General features: G+C 38.7%; 1 protein-coding gene across 5 annotated transcripts; it reads left to right on the plus strand.

The window, feature by feature from the left end:
- The first annotated feature begins 530 nt into the window (after positions 1–530).
- ccdc180 (coiled-coil domain containing 180) lies at positions 531–22,036 on the plus strand. 5 transcript variants are annotated; one of them, XM_024275961.2, is made up of 36 exons: positions 531–708; positions 1,017–1,090; positions 2,062–2,132; positions 2,219–2,325; positions 2,700–2,819; positions 3,064–3,174; positions 3,377–3,472; positions 3,547–3,710; positions 3,853–3,960; positions 4,038–4,117; positions 4,197–4,285; positions 4,522–4,641; positions 4,712–4,885; positions 7,512–7,627; positions 7,838–7,964; positions 8,078–8,248; positions 9,021–9,202; positions 9,273–9,442; positions 10,332–10,533; positions 10,736–10,882; positions 10,962–11,106; positions 12,899–13,015; positions 13,314–13,391; positions 14,081–14,164; positions 15,139–15,272; positions 15,864–15,922; positions 16,248–16,302; positions 17,784–17,861; positions 18,521–18,587; positions 18,731–18,866; positions 18,962–19,122; positions 19,202–19,327; positions 19,399–19,498; positions 20,592–20,676; positions 21,563–21,638; positions 21,707–22,036. In XM_024275961.2, the coding sequence occupies exons 1-36, from the start codon at positions 673–675 to the stop codon at positions 21,842–21,844; spliced, it is 4,104 nt and encodes a 1,367-aa protein (XP_024131729.1). In that variant the 5' UTR covers positions 531–672; the 3' UTR covers positions 21,845–22,036. The 5 variants fall into 5 exon arrangements, with proteins under 5 accessions (XP_024131729.1, XP_024131731.1, XP_024131730.1 ...); XM_024275963.2 differs by having other exon boundaries at positions 10,353–10,533; XM_024275962.2 differs by having other exon boundaries at positions 2,065–2,132.
- Positions 22,037–22,850: the final 814 nt, after the last annotated feature.

Here is a 22,850-nt window from a genome sequence, read left to right on the forward strand (position 1 = left end):
CTCCAGACGTTTTGTAAACACACAATGATTACTGGAAAACTGGTCACGGGTGAGGAGGGTTACCTGTAGCTGTCATTCAAAACCTTTTATATCAGCTTGAGTGCATGTTTTTAAAACAAAGTTACAGTGTTATTTCTGGATCCTGAGTTTTGGGAAAAGCTGTCAAAAAATCTACAGGAAAAGGTAACTGAACTGTAGAAAACAGAAAAACAATATAAGAAGATATCCATATAACTGAGAATGCCAGTCAGCAATGTTTTAATCATGAAATGGAAAGTTAGGGGTTCTGTTGACACGAAACCACAAACATTTCTACCACAACTACCATAAGAATTGTAGAGATGCAAAACCCATTAATACCTTCAGCTTTGAATCATGACTCTCTTAAAAACTGTGGTGTGGGTGTTTCAGTGTGTAAAATAAAGATGCACCTGCAGAAAAATGACAGACAAAAAAACTAGCTGCTAATTGAACATGAACAATTTTATCGGAGGGACCGCGAACGCCCCACCACTTTCTTTGTCTGTCACGCGCCGCGACACGTTGCCACGGTAACGTGCAAGCCGCAGGTGACACCGCTATTGGATTCAGCGGACGGAGAAGAACCGGTGTACAGGTCCACAGCAACGAGAAGAACAGAAGGTGAAGTCTGAACCCTGACTGTCCGTGAGGATGGGGGACAGCAGGGCGGTTCTGTTCGACTCTGAGGTGGGCCCAACAAACTTTGACCGGGAAAAAAACTGATTGTGTGAGGGCTTCTCTAGAGTATGATGGGGGGGAAAAAAGAAGCTTTTAAAAACCAGCCTTAAGTAAATATTTACTCATTTAGTTCGATTTAAAAGCAAAACTGCTCCATAGACACAATAAAATTGGCAGGCAAATATTACACAGTAACAATAACATTTTCATTTTTAGAGAAGATAATAGATTTATTTGTTTAACAACAGTGTTACATCTGCAAACAGTAGTTTTGTGCCATTTCATTTTGCATGGAAATGTAATAAATTGTGTTGCAGGTGTTTATCTGCAGAGACATGAAGACACAACACCTGTGTGTTGAAGATGACACCGCATGCAGCAGTAATAACAGGTGGGCTCTCACAATATGAAAACCTTGTTTTTGGTGTTTTTTTACATGTTCTTGTGGCATTTTTCTCATGGTAGACAAATATGAAGGAAATTAAGCTTAAAAGTGCATTTCTGAGTATTTCTTTAGTCAATTCGTTGGGATTCAGATGTTGACAAAAAAGAAAAAGCTATTTGAAAAAAATTGGGGTGGGCTGCAAGCTCCATGGGTGACGGGAAGAGGGGCGGTGGGGATGGGCAAACATTTTTACCTGTGGGCCACAAAGGGTTCTAAATTTGAGATAATGGTCGGACCAGGAACAGGCTGGTGGCTTTGGTGATTCACCTCATAAAACAAAGAAATAACAGAGGACCTGCAGATAAACATGCTTTAATCTTGATTGAAAATGAGTTTAAAACAGAGTATTTTGGAGTTTTTACTTCAAAACTCTGGGTTTTGTTCTCATTTTAGTGCCATTGTTACCAATGGGTTGATGTCTCTCAGGGAATGTCTGAAACTCAGAGAAATGCTGCGTTTATGTTAGAATAATTGGAAAAATGACTGTCCGACTTGGAAATCAACCATGAATATCGGAAAAACAGCAAATCTTCAAACACTGCATGAGTGCAGAATAACTTTCTGCCTAAACAAAGGTTCATTCATTTGTAGTGCGCCACCTGTAGGGAGACATCTGAACTAAAAGGAGTATAAAACATTTATAAGAGTAATCAAAGTCATTTATTTCAGTTTAACAGGCCAAATATGGCCCCCAGGCTATAGTTTGACCACCCTTGAACTACGTTAACAGTTTTACAACTCAGAGACAAATTTTGAATGAACTACTGCCCCTCTGCAGAAACTATGTCCTAGAAAATGACCTTTTTGTTGTTTATTTCGGCTATAAATGGCCTGATCATAAGCAAAAAGCGCTAGCCGATCTTCTCATCCTGTTACTCATCCCTGTGTATGAATCTCTTGTTCTTTCTGACCTCTAGCAGGGAGCAGACATTGCGTGATAAACCTGAGGAAGAGGCTGATGAAGTCACCAGACTTCCTGACTCTGTAGGTTGGTATCAGCAGTTGAAGGACTAGATATATTTTACTTTTTGTCACTTAGACAGTAACAATCATGTCCTTTCCTCTTCCTCTCAGTTCAGTGTCCGTCTTCTAACATCATTGATCGAAATAAGAAGAAGAACTGTGGAAAACATGAAGAGGCTCTGAAACAGATGGAGACACAGCTGAGTCAGCTGTCCCAGGTGCACAAAACTCTTCTTATAATAGGCTATAACATAAATAGCATACAGTATACTGCTTACTGCATTGTTTAGACACCGATGCAAGCTCTAAACAAAACATGTCTTATGTGTGGGTGAAATGGTTTGTTAGTGACCACTAAAATCCACAGTGGTCACTGAAATAACTTGAAACAGGCACAATTGGTAGTAAATATACATTTACTGATATTCAAACCATAAAAAGTAGACATTATTTGAGAAATATTTAATTAAAAACAGCATAATCCTAATTCAAAGACCACTGGGAACGCTTTTACAACTGATCAATGATTGGAGTGTGACTTTAATTCTACATATTTACTGATGTTTTTATTTTTCCCCTGTTGTTGTTTCAGGAGTGTGAGATCCAGGTGACAAACCTCTGTAAGCAAACGTTGTCCTCTCTGGAGGAGGTGGACCTCAGACTGAACATCCTAAAGGACAGGATGGGGAAGCTGGAAGACCTCAGTTTGAAGGTTCGCATGGAAATAGGAATCCAGAAAAAAACTTTCAGACATTTGTTTAAACAGAAAGATAGAGGAACAAAAAAAGGAGAAAAAAAACCATCAAAATTTAAAACCTTTTGTAGCTAAAGTTGTGAGGCTTTCAATAGCATCAACAACAATACAATATCTGCATTTAAAGACTCAAACTGCAGTTCATGGACAGTGACATAGATTTGTGAGCATCTCAAATGTGTTGTGTTTGTGTGCATATTAGGAGGTGTACGCTCTCTGGGATAAAGTAGAAGAAGAGGTCAAGCTAAAGAAGACCATGATCTCAGAGCTGAACCTCAGACTGAGAGAGGTTGAAAAACGACGTGGCAGTGAGGTCAGACTTATTTTTTCTCTTGAATTTCAACCTTAATATGCGATCATTACCATAGTAATACCAGAAAAAAAAGACAAAATACTGGCAGATTTGTTAAACCAGTGTCTGAGCTTTGATGTGTAACTACATCGATGACTTTAAAGTAAAATGTTGTTTCCTCCACCTACTCTTAACTATTGTGCATTTTTGTTTTTCATTCTAGATCCAAGCGATTCTCAGACGTTTCTGCCACATGGTGGAGAAGATCGGCTTCCTGACTCCTCCCGCTGTACACAGACTGTTTCATACTGAAGCCACGGTATACACCTCTACACCTTTGGTGCTTTTCACCCCACCACACTAATGCTCACTCTTTCCCTCCTTGTGCTTCAGAAAGTGAACCTGGCCTTGATCGCTAACCGCCGCTGTGCTGCTCGTGTTGAGCTCGACCTGAAGAAGCAGACCCTGCAGCAGGAAGCTCAGCTCCATCAGCAGTGGGAGGATGGTCTGACCTGCTGGAGGAGAAGCAAGGAGAAGGAAATCATTGACCAATTCAGGTGGGTTCACCAGGACGAATGGCATTTTTGCCCTTCTGGAATTAATGAAGTGTTTCATTGACAGCTTTAGCTGTAGATTGTAGATTAGGAATCAGTTCTGTTTTCTTCTACAGCCACAGAATCATCAGAGTTTGTGTTGCAGGACTTTTAGTGGGCGAGATGAGAAGCAACAGCTGATCCCAGATGAGCAGAGGGAACAAACCCAACGAGTTTTGACAGAACAACGCTGTGACGTCATCTGCAAAATCTGGTAACAAAGCCAGCAAAGAACATTATGAGAGAAACAAACTGATTTTTGTGTTGTGACGCATTATCTCATTGTTTCAGCTCTTTGGTCCCCCCCGCCTGCTCCTCAGCTTTAGTGTCAGATTGGTTTATGGAGCTGACATCTTTAAATTCCCAGTTAGGTAAGTGTCTCAGTCCACATTTAAGCTGAAAGCTGCTTCTCTACAGTCAGGAAACCTTGTAGTGTGTCTGCGTCTTCAGATCATCTTCACTCTGACTTCCTGACTCACTGTCGTTGTTGTGAAGAGCAGTCATGGGACGATCTGCTGAGAGAAGTGGAGCACTGTAAGGTAAAAATATCCCCTTTTTAAAAATGCATTTTTTTCATCTTCACCTGATTTAAAGCAATTAAAAAAAGAAATACTCAGAAATGTCATTTTAATCTTGATTTTATTAATTTATGTCTTCCATTATGAGAAAAATGCCACAAAAACGTTAAAAATACAAAAAAACTATTTTAATGGGTCTTAGTAAGCCCAAGTGAACCTGTATTTAGGTGCAAACATGTTTCCCTCTCAACCTGCAGAAGGCGCTCTCAGCCCTGCAGCTTTCAGAGGAGCAGGTGAATGACATAGTGACTTCTCAGCTCCTGCCTCTGATCAGACAGCGCCAGAGTCGGGATGAGGGGCGACTGGCTGCTCTAGAAGTGAGTCACACAAACCTGACGGTGATTCTTTCATACGGACTGAAACGTTTACGTGTTGGTCTTTATGCAGATGTGCTGTGACGCTGTGGCCCAGCATGCTCTCAAACTAAGCGGGCATGTGTTCGCTGTAGTGAAAGCTGCAGCCTTACAATGGGAGGAGCATGTTTTCAGATCAGAGAGGATACAAGAAAAGGTGGAGCAGCGTCTGGATGACCTCAAATGTTCTCTGCAACAGCGTACAGAGGTGAGGCACACTTTAACGTGAGCATGGCTAAGTCAAATAAACATTACACAGAGATGTGAGGACTCTACTAAAAGAATTAGAGTTTTCCGTTTGCTTGATCTTTTAGAAATTAGGAACTCCTTGTTAAATAGTCCATTCATGATTTAATTCCAACAGAGAAGCATTGTTGTCTCCAATTAGGAAATATGCAGTGAGGGACACAGATTCTGTTTGTGGAAGTCATGACAAGGAAAAATGATTTTGCATTAAGGTTAAATGCTACTAATTAATAAAATCAAAGAATGTGAAAGATGGAAGACTTTAACCTCAAAGGTGACTTTTGTAGCTTCAATTGTATTGTATTTATGATTTAAAAATAGAAATCCTTGCTTAATAGTAATAGCATTACCCATGAGTCCACATATATATTTCAGGATGTACAGTATATAACTATTATATAACCAGGAATTGAGAACCAAATTAATTTACCGTAAAGAGGTGACTTGGCCAAAGTGCATGCTTTCAACAAATGAAATTCAACAGACAGAAATTGCAAAAAAAAAAAAAAAAAACTCCAGACGAAATAGAAATCTAACAACAAATAAGATGAAATATAAAGCCAAGTGTTACAAGGAGAAAAATTAGTAACATGCAGTGATCTTGGATGATATCTTGAGTTCTGGAAAGTGGGTTCTAGCGTAATTGTGCAGAGCTTTATGTTGAATCTGAATTCTTCCCCTACGACTTCTCCCTACCGCTATACTTAGCTCTCCAAACATAGAGTTTTGGGAAAAAAAGTTGAATTAAATTCGGACGTTACTAATACTTAATACCATCATCAATAGTTGCTGGTCTTCTACGTTAGCATGTAGCTGTCAGTGCTCGGAAAATACTTAACATCAGTTTTATAGCTTTATGCAAAAACAAAAAGTCATTACTTACATTTAAATGTAAACTGCTGTGCTACACCCACATGAAGAAATGCATTTCTTCTCTGCATTGATCCCTCTGTCAACACAAATCTTCACACATTACCTTTAAAAAAAACAAGTTCAGGCACCCCTAAAGCTTCAACTCTCCCTACAACTGGAGGGGTAGGGAGGAGGCAGAGAGTTAGGGGAAGAATTCAGATTTGGCCTTAGAATCTTCTGCAAATGATTCCAGTTATTAGCAGCAGAGACCTGAAAAGAGGAGCAATCAAAAGAAGTGCAGGCTTTTGGTATGATAGGACTGAAAAACAATTAAAGTTATAAATGGTAAATAGCGTATATCTATGTAACGCTTTACTACGTTCTTAGAAGGTCCAAAGTTACTTACAGCCACTGTCCCATTCACACAATCAAACACTGATGGCGGTTCCACTACCAACAAGAACAAAGTGGGGTTCAGTGTCTCGCCCAAGTACACTTCACCACATGGGCAGGAAAAGCGGGAACCGAACCTGCGATCTACTGATCAGAGGTCGACCACTTTACCTCTGCAAAGCAGGGATTACAGCTATAATTTTTTTTCTACCAAGAGTTTCATAAATCAATAAATACCAGTTGATTTGCCTAGGTGAATGGAGAAAAGGCCAGTAATGGTGAGTTAGGATGGCAGTGGTGGGTAAAACAAAGGCTCCTAGTTGAAAATTGAATGAGGGAGTGATTATAGACAGTGTATGGAGGAGGGTTTAGAAGAATTGGTGTTAATAATTTCAGCAAAACCAAAAACAGTAAGGACTGTAAGTTTAACTGTGAATTGTTTAGTAGATTTGCTGCAATAGAGAAAACCATTTTGAGATCTGACCCATGTTTATTTGACATTTATGTGTTTAAGTTAAAGGAAGCCGTCCACCCAAATGCATAAGTAATTGTAGCAGTTAACAACTCTGATCTCAGAGATTCCTGTTGACATTTCTAAACATTTAGAGAAGTTGTGCTGAAAACAGTTAAAGCTGGTCTGTAAAGAGGACAATGCAGTGTTCAGGAAGGAGTTATCTGTGTACAAAATGGTTTCATCAGCATAGAAGTGAATATAGAATTCATCAGCTGTATTTCCAATAATATAGACCAGGGGTGTCCAATTCCAGGCCACAAGGGCCGGTGTCCTACATGTTTTCCAACCAACCTGCCATTGAGGCTCCTAATTAGCCAAACACACCTGATCCAGGTAATCAACAGTAGATAAGACAGAATTTCTGAAAAAAACACCAGGAGGCCGGCCCTCGAGGCCTGAAGTTGGACACCCCTAATGTAAAAAAGAGAGGGTGTGCAAAAGAATGACAGATGATGGAGTATTGCAGAAAGGTTGTGATGTTTTGTTGTTGACACACCTCGCCTTGACAATTTCAATTTAATTCAATTTGATTTATATAACTTAGTATCACGAAAACAATTTCCTTGTTGGGCTTCATAATTCTACAACAGGTCTGTTGAAAAGATCCACTATTCTAGCTTTACATGTGACCATTATATTATCAGAATTCATATAATCGGGAGATTACTCCAGAGGAGATGACTTCCCCCTTTGCTTTTTTTGTGGCCTGTCAACTGTGTCTAAAAGATGGGAAGTATATAAATCCTCACATACTGATTAACTTGTGAAGCATCTCTTTTGGATCTTCAAAATGGTGTTTGTCCTCACCACTCTTCACTACATTTTTCAGAGGAAGAGGGAGAACTTGGACAACCTGATCCAGAGACTTCGTCAAGCAAGCAGTGAGGACGTTATGAAATCCCTTCTTGAGAAAAGTGAAAAACTACTGCAAGATATCGAGCACAGGTGCAGTAATAAAAAGAATGTCACCAGGATTGACTTTTGGAAGTTTTTTTATTGTTGACATGTCATCATGTTGGAAACATTTATTATTTTTTTTGTCATTGACTGCCATGGATTTAGAACATGCTGAAACTGTTATTTGAGTGCAGCTCTACAACAACAGTCTTCAGTTTTACAAGAACCATGTTTGTGTGTCTGTGTGTTACTGTGCAGCTGCAAAGAATGTGTCTCTGAACAGTGGGAGGTTCTCAGTCATCTTCCTGCTCTCCTCATGGAGGAACTCCTCCTCTACAGTAAAACCCTCAGCTCCTTTTTCCATCTCACCCAAGCATACCAACCGGTAACCATGACAACCACAAACCCCACACATGTAGTTTAGCTTCCCAGCTACATCCTTTCTTAACAAAAGGCAAGAAGTGAAGTTCTTATGCTATTTAATTCTTTTCTGTTTAGGGTTTAGAAGACCTGCAGAAGCTCCACCTCTCATCCTCTAGCATTGACAGGCTGATCTCCGGTTCGCCTCTCTGCTCACACTCAAGTACTCAGCTGGATGAGTCCACAAAGACAGTTGTTTGGCAGAGCAATGCAGACACAACTCACAACTCGCACAATTGTTTCAATAAGGTGACTAATGAGCAGGAAAAATGCTTTTTTTCCCTGTTTATTTAAAAAGTCTGAATTGACCAAACTATTACCATATTCTCCAGAGTTTAAGTTGCAGCTTTTTTCATATTTTTCCAGGGGTGCAATTTATACTTGTGTGGGTTTTTTTAGAATAACAATTTGTTGCTTTCCCGTTAAACACCAGTTGTACTATAGCGGTTGTTTCCTCTAATAACCACTTGAGCGCACTGCATCTGAGTATAAATATTTGCTACTGACAGTGGCAGAAAAAGTGTTATCCAAAACTTTGGTATTGTTTTTATACAGATCAAGAGATTAGGATTTTTTATTTATTTATTTTTAGCTGTGCTGGACTTGGCGGATTTGTTCTGAAACGTTAGACTTTTCCCCTAAAAATGCAACTTATACTCCAGAGCAACTTATATATGGTTTTCTTCTTCTTGATTAGACATTTTTTGCTCTTTCGACTTATACCCCGGAAAATACGGTACTCACAATGTTTCATTGCTATTTTTCCATTTATTATTTGATTCTTTGTACATCATGGTGTTAGTTTGTATATTTTATGAGTTTATTGACTAGGTAAATGACCATTATGTTTTAATGAATGCATAGTGACAAAAACTATGTGATTTTAGCTTTACATTTCAGTTCTCTAACTGGAACCTCCAGTTAAAAGGGTTTTTTAGGGTTTAGTGTTTCTCTGAGTGTTTGCATACCTAATTAGGTTTTGGGTAACTTATGCTTAAATATTATTATTTTTTTTTTTCAGATGGAGTCTCCTTTGCTGGAACTCAGTGATATTAAGCTCTGTGCCACCTTTACATCAACAAGAGGTGTGATCTACACTGGTCCTACCTTCAGATGCCTCGCACCCAACCTGCCCAGCAGTCTGCAGCAAGAAACACACCTCAGCACGTTTCCTGTGGAGATCCTCACAGACACTCTGACCAGGTACTCAGATTCTTTCTTTGATGGACCTATGAGGAGACTTCTTTGCTCAGACTGAATGTTTGATGAGCAGGTTCCGAGTTCTATTTCTGGACCACCTGGAGCAACATTTCAGTGAAGTGTTGAGTTCCTCCGTTGCGATGGTAGCACAGAGGAAGGATGCGGTCCGAATTGAACAGGAGCTCCAGCTGCAGCAGCTAAACCCAAAGCACATCCAGACCCACATATGCCAGCCTCGCCTGGGTAACACACACAGACACATACATGTGTTTGTAGAAGAGTATAAATCAGGGGCGTCAAACTCATTTTGGTTCGGGGGTCTGATCTCAAGAGGGCCGGACCAGTAACATCGAAGCAAAATAATATATGGAAAACTTGTTATCTGTAGCTTTACTTTTGCTTTGTTTTTTCTCAGTTGGAAAAAATGCCTCAAACAACCTAGTACCGGTAACTTAATTACTTATTATTACACATTCATTCACAGAGGCCAATGGATTTAAAATAAAATATATTTCACTTTTTAAAAAAATGGTTTACTTAATTTGACACTGACTGAATATCTTACATCTCACATTGAAACAATCCTGATGGTAAGCTCAAGAGGGAGCTATAGAAAAAAAAATAAACGCCTTGTCTAAAATTTAAATGTGCTAATCAGTATAAAATTAAACTTGCAAACATTTGTGAACGTACGAATTTAGAATAAACCTCCCTTTCTCTCCTGAAACTCAGCATCTTTTGGCCTTCATCAGACTGTCAATATCAGGATTCAAATCCTGTGTAACACATTTCACAATGTCATTCAAGTGTGCAAACACTTAATGTCCAAAAATCTTTTCCTGCATTGGCTGCTTTTCCTTTGCTCCCCTAGTGGCAGAATTGTGCATTGCAGTCATTTCTTTACAGAACCATAACTCGCCACAGGAACAGGCTAGAAACTTGCTTTTTTTTACCCCAACATCCTTATATTTTTATCTCTTCATGACTGGACCGGATTCAGCCATCTGGCAGGCTGTATGTTTGACACCCCTGCAATAAATGAAGCTTTTCAGCTAATGTAGCAGCAGTTTATGTAAATGTTTTGTTTTAATCAAGCTATATTCTTTTTGTTTGTGCATAAACAGAGTTACAGTGTGTTGTCTCTGTTTATCAGCTGAACTGCAGCTCCACCAGGAGATTGTGGACAACTTCTGTGAGGAAATGTTGAAAGTGTTTGCTACGTGCAGGATGGAGCTGCAAAAGCTCCAGAGCATTATCAGCAAGAGGAACCAAGAATTCATGACTACCCTGTCCAAAACTGAATCCAGTATCCGGGTGGTCTGCAGCAGCCGACGGTAAAACTCAACAAAGAGCAGAGCAGCTTCCTGAGGGGGCCCTGCAAAAACAAACCCCTCAGACATAAGTAAAAGTATATTTATATTATTTTAAAAAAAGAAAATCTGTCAGATCGTGTTAATCATTAAAAAATTACAGTTAATCAAAGAACATAAACACTGGCGCTCTGCTGTTAAAGTGTGTGTGTGCATTTTTGTGCAGTCTGGACGCTGTAGTCTCAGCCTTCCAAGATAGTCTGGATCGACACACTGAAGAAACGCAACATCATCAGATGGTCTTCAGGCAGACGCTTTCTATGAGACTGGAAGAGACCAGAAGCAAAGTGTCAGGTTTGCTGAACTCCATGAGGTAACATCACCTGCTGTAAGTGGAGCAACAATACAGTATAAGGAGAGTAGCTGCTGAAACAAGATTTTCCCTTCTCCAGGATGTTCAGCGAAGGAGGAGATTTTGCTCCTGAGGAGCTGAGGACGATTCAGACGAGAATAGAGAAGGAAACCAAGAAGATTAGCCTGACTGAGAAGTCCATTCTCACAGAGCTGGAATCTTTTGAGTCCAAGAGTTTCCAGCAGGTCAATCTCCTTTGTTCTGAGTTGACAATAACTCTACTGTCAATATTTGGAGTGTGAAATAACTGTTTTAACAAAGCAGTTGCTTTTTGGCACATTTGGTAAATTATTCAAGGTAGGACTGGTGAGGTACTCTGGTGTCATCTTATTGAACTTGTTGAACTGGAACGGTTGTTCAGGGAAGAGAACCCAAATGCTGCAGATTGTGAACAAGTGGATACACAGGATCAAGGGTGACGAACTCATTCATACAGTTGAGCCAAAATCCAAAACACACCTTAGGTTGCGGGCCGAACAGTATAAATCAGAATCAATTTATTTGGCATTTGTAAAAGTTAAATCATAGTGGAACAACAGCTGCAGCAATATTAGCTAAATGCCAAATTAGCCTAAAAAAACTTTAAAAAAAAAAAGAGAAAAAAAACACAGGTTAGCCAAAACAGCTAGCATGTAGCTGAAGTCTTAGCTAAACACCAAAATAGCCTAAAAATCTCAAGAAATGTCAAAATAGTCTGAAAAGTTAGCAGAATGCCAATTTAAAAAACTTTTAAACTGTTACATTTTATTATAATTATGAATAATAAAAGGCAGGAATATTATTCCAGAATAAATCAACTTATACTTTAAATAACTTTCAATAACTTACTCTCCATAAATATATTCTGTAAAAGTTATACAAGTTAGAAATGGAAGATAACATCGGACCCTATTTAACAATAAAATAAAATGATCTTGAAGGCTGGATCCGGCCCTCGGGCCTTGACTTTGACACATGTGCACTAGGTCATGGGTCTGCAACCTGAGGTTCCAGAGCCACATGTGGTTCTTTGACCCCTCCATTGTGGCTCTCTGGTTGAAGAAAATCAAAATGTTTTTCATCTTAAAAAGTCGCCTTTTTTCTGACTATAAGGAACATTAATCGAAGCAAAACAGTCAAACTTTTTTCAAATCATTCACAAAAATTTGAAGAAATGTTCGTATCACTCCAGTACCCATAATCCTCTTACATACATACTAAAGTACCACCGAACTCGAAGTCAGTAAGCACAACCAGAATTCACACTCACCAGATTATAAAGCAGACTGTTTCAAGGATTTTAATTGTGCTATATGGTCTGAAAAACACAATAAGGGTCACTAATTAGTTCTCAATTAATTCTACATAGTCGAGTTTACTAGTTTTTCACAAAAACTATAAAATAAACTGCATATCGTCTTGTTTTTAATTACTGCTGATATTAAACTGCCTACTATTTTTTGTGGAAGTGAGATGAAACTGTCTTTTATTTTGAAAGGGAGTCATGTCAAAACTTGTAACCTTTTTCCAATTTAGACAAAAAAATATATTTTTTTGTAAATGTATGTCTTATTCATGCACAAAACCATAATAATTGATTGATATTCATAAATATCAAAAAATCAAAATACAAATTAGGGTCTTATTTTGTAGATTTTTTTGTGGCTGCTGCTGGGTTGTGGTTGGTGAGACATCGACCTGATTGGCTCTTTAAATGTTGAAGGTTGAGACCCCTGCACTTGACAAAACAGCACCACACAGGAAGGACAGGAAAAAAATAAGTTTTCAAACTCAATTGAAATACTAAAACACTAAATATGAACTGAAAGCAACACAGAACCAAGAGACACAAGTGGATGAGGACGTATAAAAACAGGACTCAGATCCAGACACAACCAACATCCAGCCCAGTTTCCCTTTTTGGCATTAATTACTTAAACCACTGACCTTTTTTTTTTCCAGTTTCCTGTCCGTGATCAAACTGACATCTCATTCCAGGTTAAGGAATTGTCGAGTCACCTGCTGGAGAAGCTCTCCTCCTTAAAGTCTGAAGTGGAATTTGCAGAACGGATCAGGAAAATTCTCAGCAACGCTCAACTTCAGATCCAAACAGAAGTAACTCTTTACTTGTTCCCGCACTCACGTTTTCTATTGAACATATTACCTGTTTTTTGACTCACCACCATGCCAAAATATGAAGCTGATTTGTGACTGAGAAGTTTCAAGATGAAAACGTTTTGTGTTTGTTGTTTTTGCAAATGTTGGACTTAAATGTCAATGAAAAGTTAACCGAATTAGAAGAGGTTTTGCATAAATGTTTTTATATTGAATAACTATTGTGCTGCTGTCCTTGTTTTTCCTTGTGAAAGGTACTTTATTAAAATATTGCTGTTGTTATTCTTGCATCCTACAGGCAGCTGGCAGCAACCTGCAGCAGACTTCTGTCAGCATCTGCTTGGAAAAGCTAAAAGCATTTCAAAAGAACACAAAGGTAAAACCAGAGTAGCTGGAGCTATTACCTCTCCTCTGTCAATGTTGTGCATCATTGAATTAATTTGGACTTAAAAAGGTAATAAAATCAGTCTTTAGGAAGCAATATCGATTCAATAAATATGGTAATTTTCTTTTAATGCAATTTCATATAAATCTTATAAAAGATATTTACTTACTTATTTGCTTAAACATTCAAACCCTTTAGATCTTCCAAGAAAGAGCTTTTAGAGTTTAAATCATAAACATGGGTGAGGTAGGCCTCTTTCTGAAACGTTTTAATAAATGGCTCAAGATCCATCCTGATGCCTGTCATCTTCATGTGTTCCAGCACAAATGCTCCAGAACAACAAACACACAACATTTGTGTTTGTAGAGTCTTGCATATGGTAATAACTGCAGAAACTGATCTAATTATTCGTCTCTTGTTTTGTTTTTATTTATTTATTACAAACAATTAACAGTTAAAGAACTAAAATCAATCTTTAACTAAATAAAAGAGGGCACACTTACTACTGTCCATCACTCCAGACTTCATGTTGGTCATTACAATCACTTATAAAAAGTCTCAAGTTGTCTTTCTTGCAGTAAAATATAGTTGTGCACTGAAAATGCTTCATTGATTCCGTTTTTTTTTCTAAAACTGAAAACAATTTGATGGCCTCATTCATTTCATCTATTTGCCTGCAGGAGTCTCCAAAGGATGTTTGTTCTTTGCTTTCATCAGTCGTTGAAGAAGTCCAGAAGCGCTGTCTGTATCTGGATTTCAACATGGTAGGATACGTTTATGCAATCTGGACTTATCCTGTGTTAGTTTACCATTATACAGTCGACCCAAACCTTTATTTACAATGAGAAATACATTAATCTAAAAAAATAAAAAATAGTCTCTGCTTTGACAAATTACAAACTCACACATATACACATTATACCACACTACGATGTACAAAACTATAAAAATCAACAAAAGCACAAGAGAAGCAGAACAAACTCCTTTAGTCAGATTTTGAGATTTCCACCTTAAATTAGATTAACTTCTTAGCTTTAAGCATTTTCTTGCTGTTTATTCCAAATGAGACTTGAGACTGTTTTTCAGTGTGATAGTAGCCAAAATTACCTGGTGAAAAAACAAACTTGAATTTGTTACACAAATGGGAAAAAGTTACTCTAGACGGCACTTTAACTGCATTTCTTAAAATACAAACTATATTAATCATTACTATTCCTCACAGTACTACTCAAGATTTTTTGTTATCCTTGTTATAGGGTTATGGAAATGTATCTTAAAGAGGGACACGTAGTTTTTAGGCCCTTCTACCTGGGGAAGCAATAGTCTGGTTGGTTGTGTAATACCATCTCCCTACATTTTTTAACTTTACTACCACAAGGTCTTCGTGAGAGAAATCGTCTTCAGAAAGCTAATATGTCAACTTAAATAATAAAGGAAGCTTATTTGCATGTTTCTTCTAGAGTGCAGTTGAAAAATGTCAGTAATTTTTGTCTAGTTTTATTTTTACATTTTAGATTTGTTTGGGGTTTTTTTTGTCAAAAAGAAGTCTTCTATTTTCACTTTTTTTTTAAAGTTCTTTGGGTTGAAGAACTGAAGCAGAATTTACTATTAAAGTTCCATTATAGAGAGTTTTTGTCCTGTACATTCATATAATTTTTTTCTTATGGTCAATAAATGCCTTACCTATCAGAAACTACAAAGCTCTGGATCTATTCATGTGTGTGCAAATGTGCTGCAGGGAATGCTGGGTCTGATGGCTCGTCCAAAATCTTTGAAGGCAGTTCATCCCACCTTGTCTTTTAATCATCTGAACAGCCCAAGCGTGGAGCATCTCCAAGACCCCATTGTAGGAATCCTAAAGTCCATGAACAGGTCGGTTTTTTAGTTTACGATGGTACTCAGCATGAAGTGAACCGACTGGTCAGTTTTACTTGAAGTTTGGGTGTCAGTAAAGATCTTTTAAAATGTTGTAGAACCAGTGTATTAGTCTTTCTGCACTGTGGCCTAATGGTTAGTGCTCTCGCCTCACAGTAAGAAGTTGGTTTTCTCAAGGCGAGTCACTGGAGCCAACCTAGCTACTGTTGGGTGAAGGTGGGGTACACCCCGAGTGGATCATCAGTCTGTTGCAGGGCCACACATTCACACCTAGGGATAATTTTAAGTACATAATAACCTTTATAGGATGTTTTTGAAATGTGGGAGGAAGCTGGAGTGCCTGGAAAAAAACCCACATATGCACGGGGAGAACAAGCAAACTCCACATGGACAACCTTCTCGCTGTGATGCAAAGGCTTTGACCACAACACCATTGTGCAGCCCACTTTAAGTTTTTGTGCATAAAATCCTAATGCTTGTTTTTGTGACAGTTGCTCTTCTTCATTTTTAAGGCTTAAAACAGTAGATCTGTGTTTTTACTTGTTGAAGATGAGGTAATGCTTCATTTCCTTTGTTCAACCAATGCAGCGGATTGACTTTACATGACTCTGCGGTTGAAGACCAACAGAGAGGAAGAGCAGCATCTGGTAAAGGAAAATAAATATTTATCTTTGATTCAGATGGTTTAAGTGTTGATTAAATTAGATTAACAAAGTAAAAGAAAAATCCCAATTTACCCATGTCATTTTTGGAGCTTATTATGGAATAAGTTAACTATGATTTCATTATATATATATAAACACATTACTTGTAGGCAGCTTTGATTTAAGTGTCTGCTGAATCTCTGTGAATGTGATTGTAGTCAATACATCAAACTTTTACTCAATGTCCTTTATAATGTTTTAAACAACGTCAAGTTAGAGAGAATGTGCTTTATATGTTGTTGTGATTGTCTGACTTTTGTGTCCACAGGTCAAAATCTCATTCAAAATCAAAAACTAACTGCAGTGAATGTCAGACCAATCAGGTAAACACACAATGTTGATTGAAGCTTTCAAAAAAGCATGATAACTGTCTTCAATTATGAATTTGAGGTGAAGTTATGACGTTATTTATTAGTCAAAACTCCACTCATAAAAAGACATCTCCACGCATGTATCAAGCATTCCTCGCAGACAATTCAGACACCTGCGAGTGCTTCTCTGCTCCCGTGTGCTTGTGTTTAATCCTTCCGCGTCAAAGCAGAAAAAGTCATTGAGCGAGAGAGACGTGCTTGAGCTGGTCCTCTGGCACGAGTGATGTGCGCACGTGTGATATTCTGTTGTGTGTGCTTGCGTGGGCTCTGGCTCTGCGAGTGGAGCAACTGTCCGCTGTGCAAGTGGAAACTTTCTTCTGACTATTGGAGGGCGGAGACAGGCCAGCCTAGTCTAACACTGAGCTTGGTCCTCTGGGAGGAGCTTGGAGAAGAGCAGTATTTTCTCCACATCAAGAATGACCATTTGAGGTCGTTCTAGTGCAGGGGTCTGCAACATTTAACGCTAAAAGAGCCATTTAGTCCGGGTTCTTATGGACCGAAACTCATCGAGAGCTGCAAAGTTTCAAAGTTAAAAATTCCCAACCCCTGTTCTAGTGTCTCTTTCGAATGTCTCTTCCTAGTCTAATTCTCTATTCCTGGTCTCCCATTCCCTCTTCCTGGCTAAACACGCCTGTTTTATTCTTACCAGTGATGCAAAATGTCAAAACCACCTTATTTGTCTCCACTTTAATGTATAGTAAACAACTGTGACTAGCTGACCTTGTTTTTCTGAGCAGTCTGTGGCAGGTCAAGGCATACCACTATCAGCTTTTTGTTATGGGTGTCAACAGATCAGTCTGTTGAAGTGAAGGAGATAAGTAAAAGTAAAAACTCTTGATTTACTGGTTAATATACATACACTCACCGGCCACTTTAGTAGTTACACCTTACTAGTGCTGGACTGGACCTTCAGAACTGCCTTAATCATTGGTGGCATTGATTCAACAAGGCACTGGAAATATTCCAGAGAGGGTTTGATCTATTAAGGTAGGCTGTGTTGTTGTGACCATGCTTAATTGGTGCAACAGGGGCCAAAGTATTCCAAGAAATGCTCCCACACTATTACACCACCACCAACCTGAACCGTTGATACAAGGCAGAATGTATCCATACCAGTAGCCTCACGCACCAGAGTCTAGGGACTTAACTGGATAGACATTTCTGTCTAGGGCTGAATTGGAATTTGGCTCCTTCCTACCTCTACATTTAGCCCTCCAAACGGAGACTTATGGAAAAACTATTTTGGACAACCCTACCCCTTCTAATGCCCCTACAATTAGAGGGTTAGAGAGAAGCCGGAGGGGTAGGGGGAGAATTCGGATTCAGTCTAGATCTTTTTCTTTTCAAACTAAGGCTCTTACACTAAATTAAACTCTTAATTTTTTCTGTTTCAAATGTTTTTGTTTGTGTTTGGATTTGTGGGTTTGTTTCAGTAAAGGCTCCAGATCAATCAGGAATAATAAAAGGTTCCAGATTTTTGGATCTAAGCTGGAAGAGGAGCAGAGCATAGCGTGAGTAATACTTTATGTATTCCATTTTTGATTCCTCAGGGTTTTTGTTGCATAAACAGTATAACAGAGTGTAACAGGCCATCTTTAAAGCGCAGGTTTAATTTTTCCAGAAGTACCTCTGTCCTTCCACTGGCTCTCTTCTCTCATTTGAGCTGAATTGCTTTTATTTAGAACCAGAGTACACAATCTCACTTGATAACTGCTGTTTGCAACTATTAACACTGGACTGTTATTCTTAGCAAAGTGCTAGGAGACCTCAAACAAAAGGCACTTGCAATCTAAATATGTGTACACAGTTTTGTGTTCTTTATTAGGAACCTTAGAAAATCAAGCTCTATGTGTAAAAGAGTTTTGGTGAGCTTCTGTCAGCTCTTTAACACTGTGACTGTTATAACCAGCCTGGGCTGCATGGCGCCCTAAGTGAACCGTGATTTATTCGCCTTTTTTAAGTTATATTATTCATGGTTTTAAGTATTACATTTTTTAACATTTTACGTGAATTGAGTGGTGTGTCAAACTGTAAAAAAAAAAAAAAAATCATTCCAATTTAGCACCCCCTCCAGGTAGATGGCGCATTAGGCGACCGCCCAGCTTGCCCATGCCCAGGGCCGGCTCTGGTTGTAACAGTCATGTTTTGGGGTATTTGATTTGTGTTTCAGATCCTTCACATCTGTGCTGCAGTCCGTGCTGTGGAAAACAAATGACACTCTCTTACAGAGTGCAGAGGTAACAATGAAGACCCAGTCACAGCTACACCCTTTATATCATAGCTTAAGGATTTCCACAGTTTAAGACTGATCTTAATATAATAAGTGTTTTCTGAGGTTGACACCAGAAACTAAGATTATGTCCTCTGTCTTGTCCATCAGGACTTCTACATCAGTAAGTCTGGTAGCAGTGTTCTTCTGCTTCCTGACTCTTTGGACAAGTGGGCTGAAAATATGATGCGGTTGCTGCTGGAATACCAGAAACAAGCCAACCGTTTTCTGAGCAAGAGCAGAGAGGGTACATACTCTCTACAGTTATGAAACCCACACAGACAAAATGCCTCAACTTAAGGTTCCAAAATTAACCAAGCTGTCCATATTTCTGCGTGACAGAACTGGTGAAGCAGCTGTTTGTGTTGAAGGAGCTGCTCAGTTCTTTACCTGCAGTTATGATTAGTAAGCATGAGCAGCAGCACAAGGTGTGGCTTAACGAGCAGCTGGCTGGAATCATGAAGAAGCTGGAGGAAACGCTGGCAGCTAGTGAGAAGGAGAGGGTAAAATGCTCTGTTCCAGATCACTCTGAAAGACTTTAGGCTCTTCATCCTGACTGTGAAACACGTCTTTGGTTGTCAGACCTCCAACTTCAGGGAGCTGCGAGTATCCATGACTGAGGGCATGTTGGAGATGGTGAACAGCAGGGAGGAGCTTAGACAGCAAAAACTGCACAGCGCTATCTGTTGCGCTCATCTACAGCTGCAAGTAGGACCACTATAGATAAAAGTGACACCTGTCATACACGCCATCTTGACTGTGTAATTGTATGAATGCAGGAAAGCTTGCAGGCCAGAGGGAAGGAGTTTGTGACATCACTGACATTACTGTCAGAGACACTGCTTCATCAGACCGATAACCTCTTCTCAGCGACAGCAGGTAAGCCACATCTCTGTAAAAACATTTACATTTTTGTGTTATTTGGATTATTTTTTGTATCCACTTCAAAAATGTTAAGTATTAGATTCAATACAGAGCATAATGACAAATTTACATGCATACATGAGTTATGTTCAAAGCTATGTCAAGTCCTTATTCTTAAAACAAATAATTGTAAACTTTCCTCAATTTTTTTTCCCTGTTATTTGAACTTTTTATTTCACATTATATTTTTTTTGTTTGCTTTTTATCATACTAATGTCTTGATTTCATGCTCTTTGAGCATTCAAGCTTCAGCAAAGCCTGTCAAAATTACATTTAATTTTGCACATACTCTCTGTATTTGGCATGGATTTTAAGGTGCACCATTAATGAGCACTCTGTCTTTGAACATGTGTCATATACCGTATAAGACACACCGTACAATAAATAAATAAATCTCTCAAAAGTTCTGTAACATCAAAAAACAACCAGAATGTATCCATAAGGTGCTCCAGATTATAAGACGCTCTGTTGTTTTTTTTAAAAATATGAGGGCTTTTCAGTGCACCTTTTATAGTGTGGAAAATATCGGATGCCCATCAAAATAAAATTTCCTGACTATAACACACAACGTCTTGTTAACCAAATGTCTAATCAAAAGCTTCACTTGAGTCTGAAACCTTTTGCCATCATGAAAGAACAAGTTTGTTTTTAGGACAGAGTGCAAACAGAATACATCCACAATCTGTGGAGGTTCTTGAAGGTAGAAAGAAATTCCTCACTGTAATAAGACCAGTTTGAAATCTATTTTTGTTAATAAAATGTAATGAGTTTTCCAAAGGAACCAGTTCACAAGTGTCACTAAAAGGAGCTAAAGTGGGTGGTTGAAATAAAGGGTAGATCCCAAGTAATGAAGGGTCACATGTTTTTAGGCTAATGAAACAGAAAAATAGGGATATAACTCTGGATCAAATGTTTTTAATTTACATTTCTGCAGAGCTGCTTTAAATGCAATACTTCCCAGCTTTGATGGTGATGGAAACTGGAAGTGTGTTTCTCATTGCACACCTGGAAACCTTGACAATAAACAATGTTTGTGTAATTTTAACAGCAAAAAATACATCGCTAACCCACCAGCAAAGTGAAGACACAGCAGTTACCAAGGGAGCCGGAGCTGAATCAAGAGAAGCTATCAGGTAACCTCTGCCATCAAAGCACTGACAGCTGGTTGCAGGTTCAATTCCTCCGCTTCACCACTGTTGTAAGTCTACATATTATGTTTCACTGTTGTCATATGCTAAAAGCTGATGGAGCTCTAACCCACATTTTACAATTGTCACTGTGCTTTATTTTTATCCTTGTATTACTTTATTTCAAACAGAGTTTCGGTCACTTACAGCAATGTATGTTGTTCTTCTAATACACGTTTTCATAACTTTAGATTCCCTGCACCTTTACTCTGTTTATTTCTGTTCATTTTGTGTAGCTGACAGGATTTTACCAGAGTGTGTTGAATTTCTGGACAATATACCTACATCAGTTCAAAGATGCTGTGTTTTCTCATTACTCACATGACAATTGTTCCAATTTGGCAGCCATTTTGGATCCTCCATGACATCTCAAACTCTGGCTCTGTCCAAATTCCCTCCCTACAACCCAACTTATAAAAATTATGAAGTACAGAACTAAATGGTTTTTCCGGATTTTAAAACCATTTCAGACACCACGCTCACAACTTTTTTATTTATTTAACAGTGAATATGACATCATTAATTTCCCAAAGTACAAATTTTAAGAAGACTATTTGCGAATCCAGTGTGTTGGATATGGTGAAAACTTGAATGGTTAATAAATGATAAATAAAATGTTTCTCTACATAAAAAATTGTTCAATCTCAATTCTTTGTGGTCTATGTTGGCCAATCTAGTGAGCATCGATGCACACTGGTTTTTTCACAGAGAATTCTGGGAAATTTCTAGGGCACTTGATTTTGGAAATGTAGACTACAAAATGTCTGTCCATTTTTTGACTCTGTGTCAGGCTTTGTTGTGTAATCGTACTCCTGTTTCTGCTCACTTCAAGGCCATCGTCCTCCACTGCAGCCACACACACCAAGACACAGGAGGTGGTTGCTGAGCACAGAGATGCTGCTCTCAAGGTAAGTGTACACAAACATATGCATATCAAAAAATGTGCATGATAACATTTTGTGTGTGTTTGTGTCAGCGGTTTGAAGAACTGTTAAAGCTGGAGTCGTTGGGCCTAGATGATGACAAAAGAAGACAACTGAACAAAGAAGACCAATGGAACGCATACTGGAGAAGAGAAATACAGGCTTTGAAAAACATCCGTGAAAACTTCTGATGAAAACGATACTACAGCAAGTGGTTAAGTGTTCTGATTTCACTGACATTTGTTCTTTAGATATTAAGACTTTCTTGGTTTCATTGTTGTGTGACATCATCCCACCACGGATCGTCACACTCAAACCCTCATGTAGGTTTAAGGCATTTCATTTCTGAAAACAGATTTAAATAAAATACGTAATTTGTTTGATATCATTGTTTTATTACATTTTTTCAGCAATTTTCCATTTTGATGTAACTTTCATGATATTAAGTCATGTTTTCATCATAACATCTTTATTGATCTTGCATGCTGAATTTCAGACCTCATAACCACTAAGAAACTAAAAATAAATTGGATTTTCATCATCAAATCATGTGTTTTCCTTTATTGATTTTATGATATAAACATCAAGCTAAGCTAAGCCGAAGCACAAAAGTTATTCATTGGAGAAAAATATGAAATGGATTACAAGACGGGCTGCACGGTGGCGCAGTGGTTAGCGCTCTTGCCTCACAGTGAGAAGGCCCCGGTTCGACTCCCGCCTGGGACCTTTCTGTGTGGAGTTTGCATGTTCTCCCCGTGCATGCGTGGGTTTTCACCGGGGACTCCGGCTTCCTCCCACTGTCCAAAAACATGCTTCATAGGTTAATTGGTGACTCTGAATTGCCCCTAGGTGTGAATGTGAGAGTGAATGTGTGTGTGATTGAGGCCCTGTGACAGACTGGCGACCTGTCCAGGCTGTACCCCGCCTTCGCCCTTCAGTAGCCGGGATAGGCTGCGGCACCCCGTGACCCTGAAAGGGACAAAGCGGTCAAGAAAATGGCTGGATGGATTACAAGGCATTTGGGGCTCGGCAGCTTTTAAAACTTTTAAAGTTTTTCTAAAATCCACGCAAATGCTTAAAAAAGTAAACATGTTCACAGACATACAGATGCACAACAAAAGGTTCTCATAAATTTTGAAAGAGTCAAAATAAAGAGTATAATGAAATCCAATAATTAGTAGGAGAAGAAACCCAAAG

This window comes from Oryzias melastigma, linkage group LG9 (assembly GCF_002922805.2).
Source record: "Oryzias melastigma strain HK-1 linkage group LG9, ASM292280v2, whole genome shotgun sequence".
NCBI lineage: Eukaryota > Metazoa > Chordata > Actinopteri > Beloniformes > Adrianichthyidae > Oryzias > Oryzias melastigma.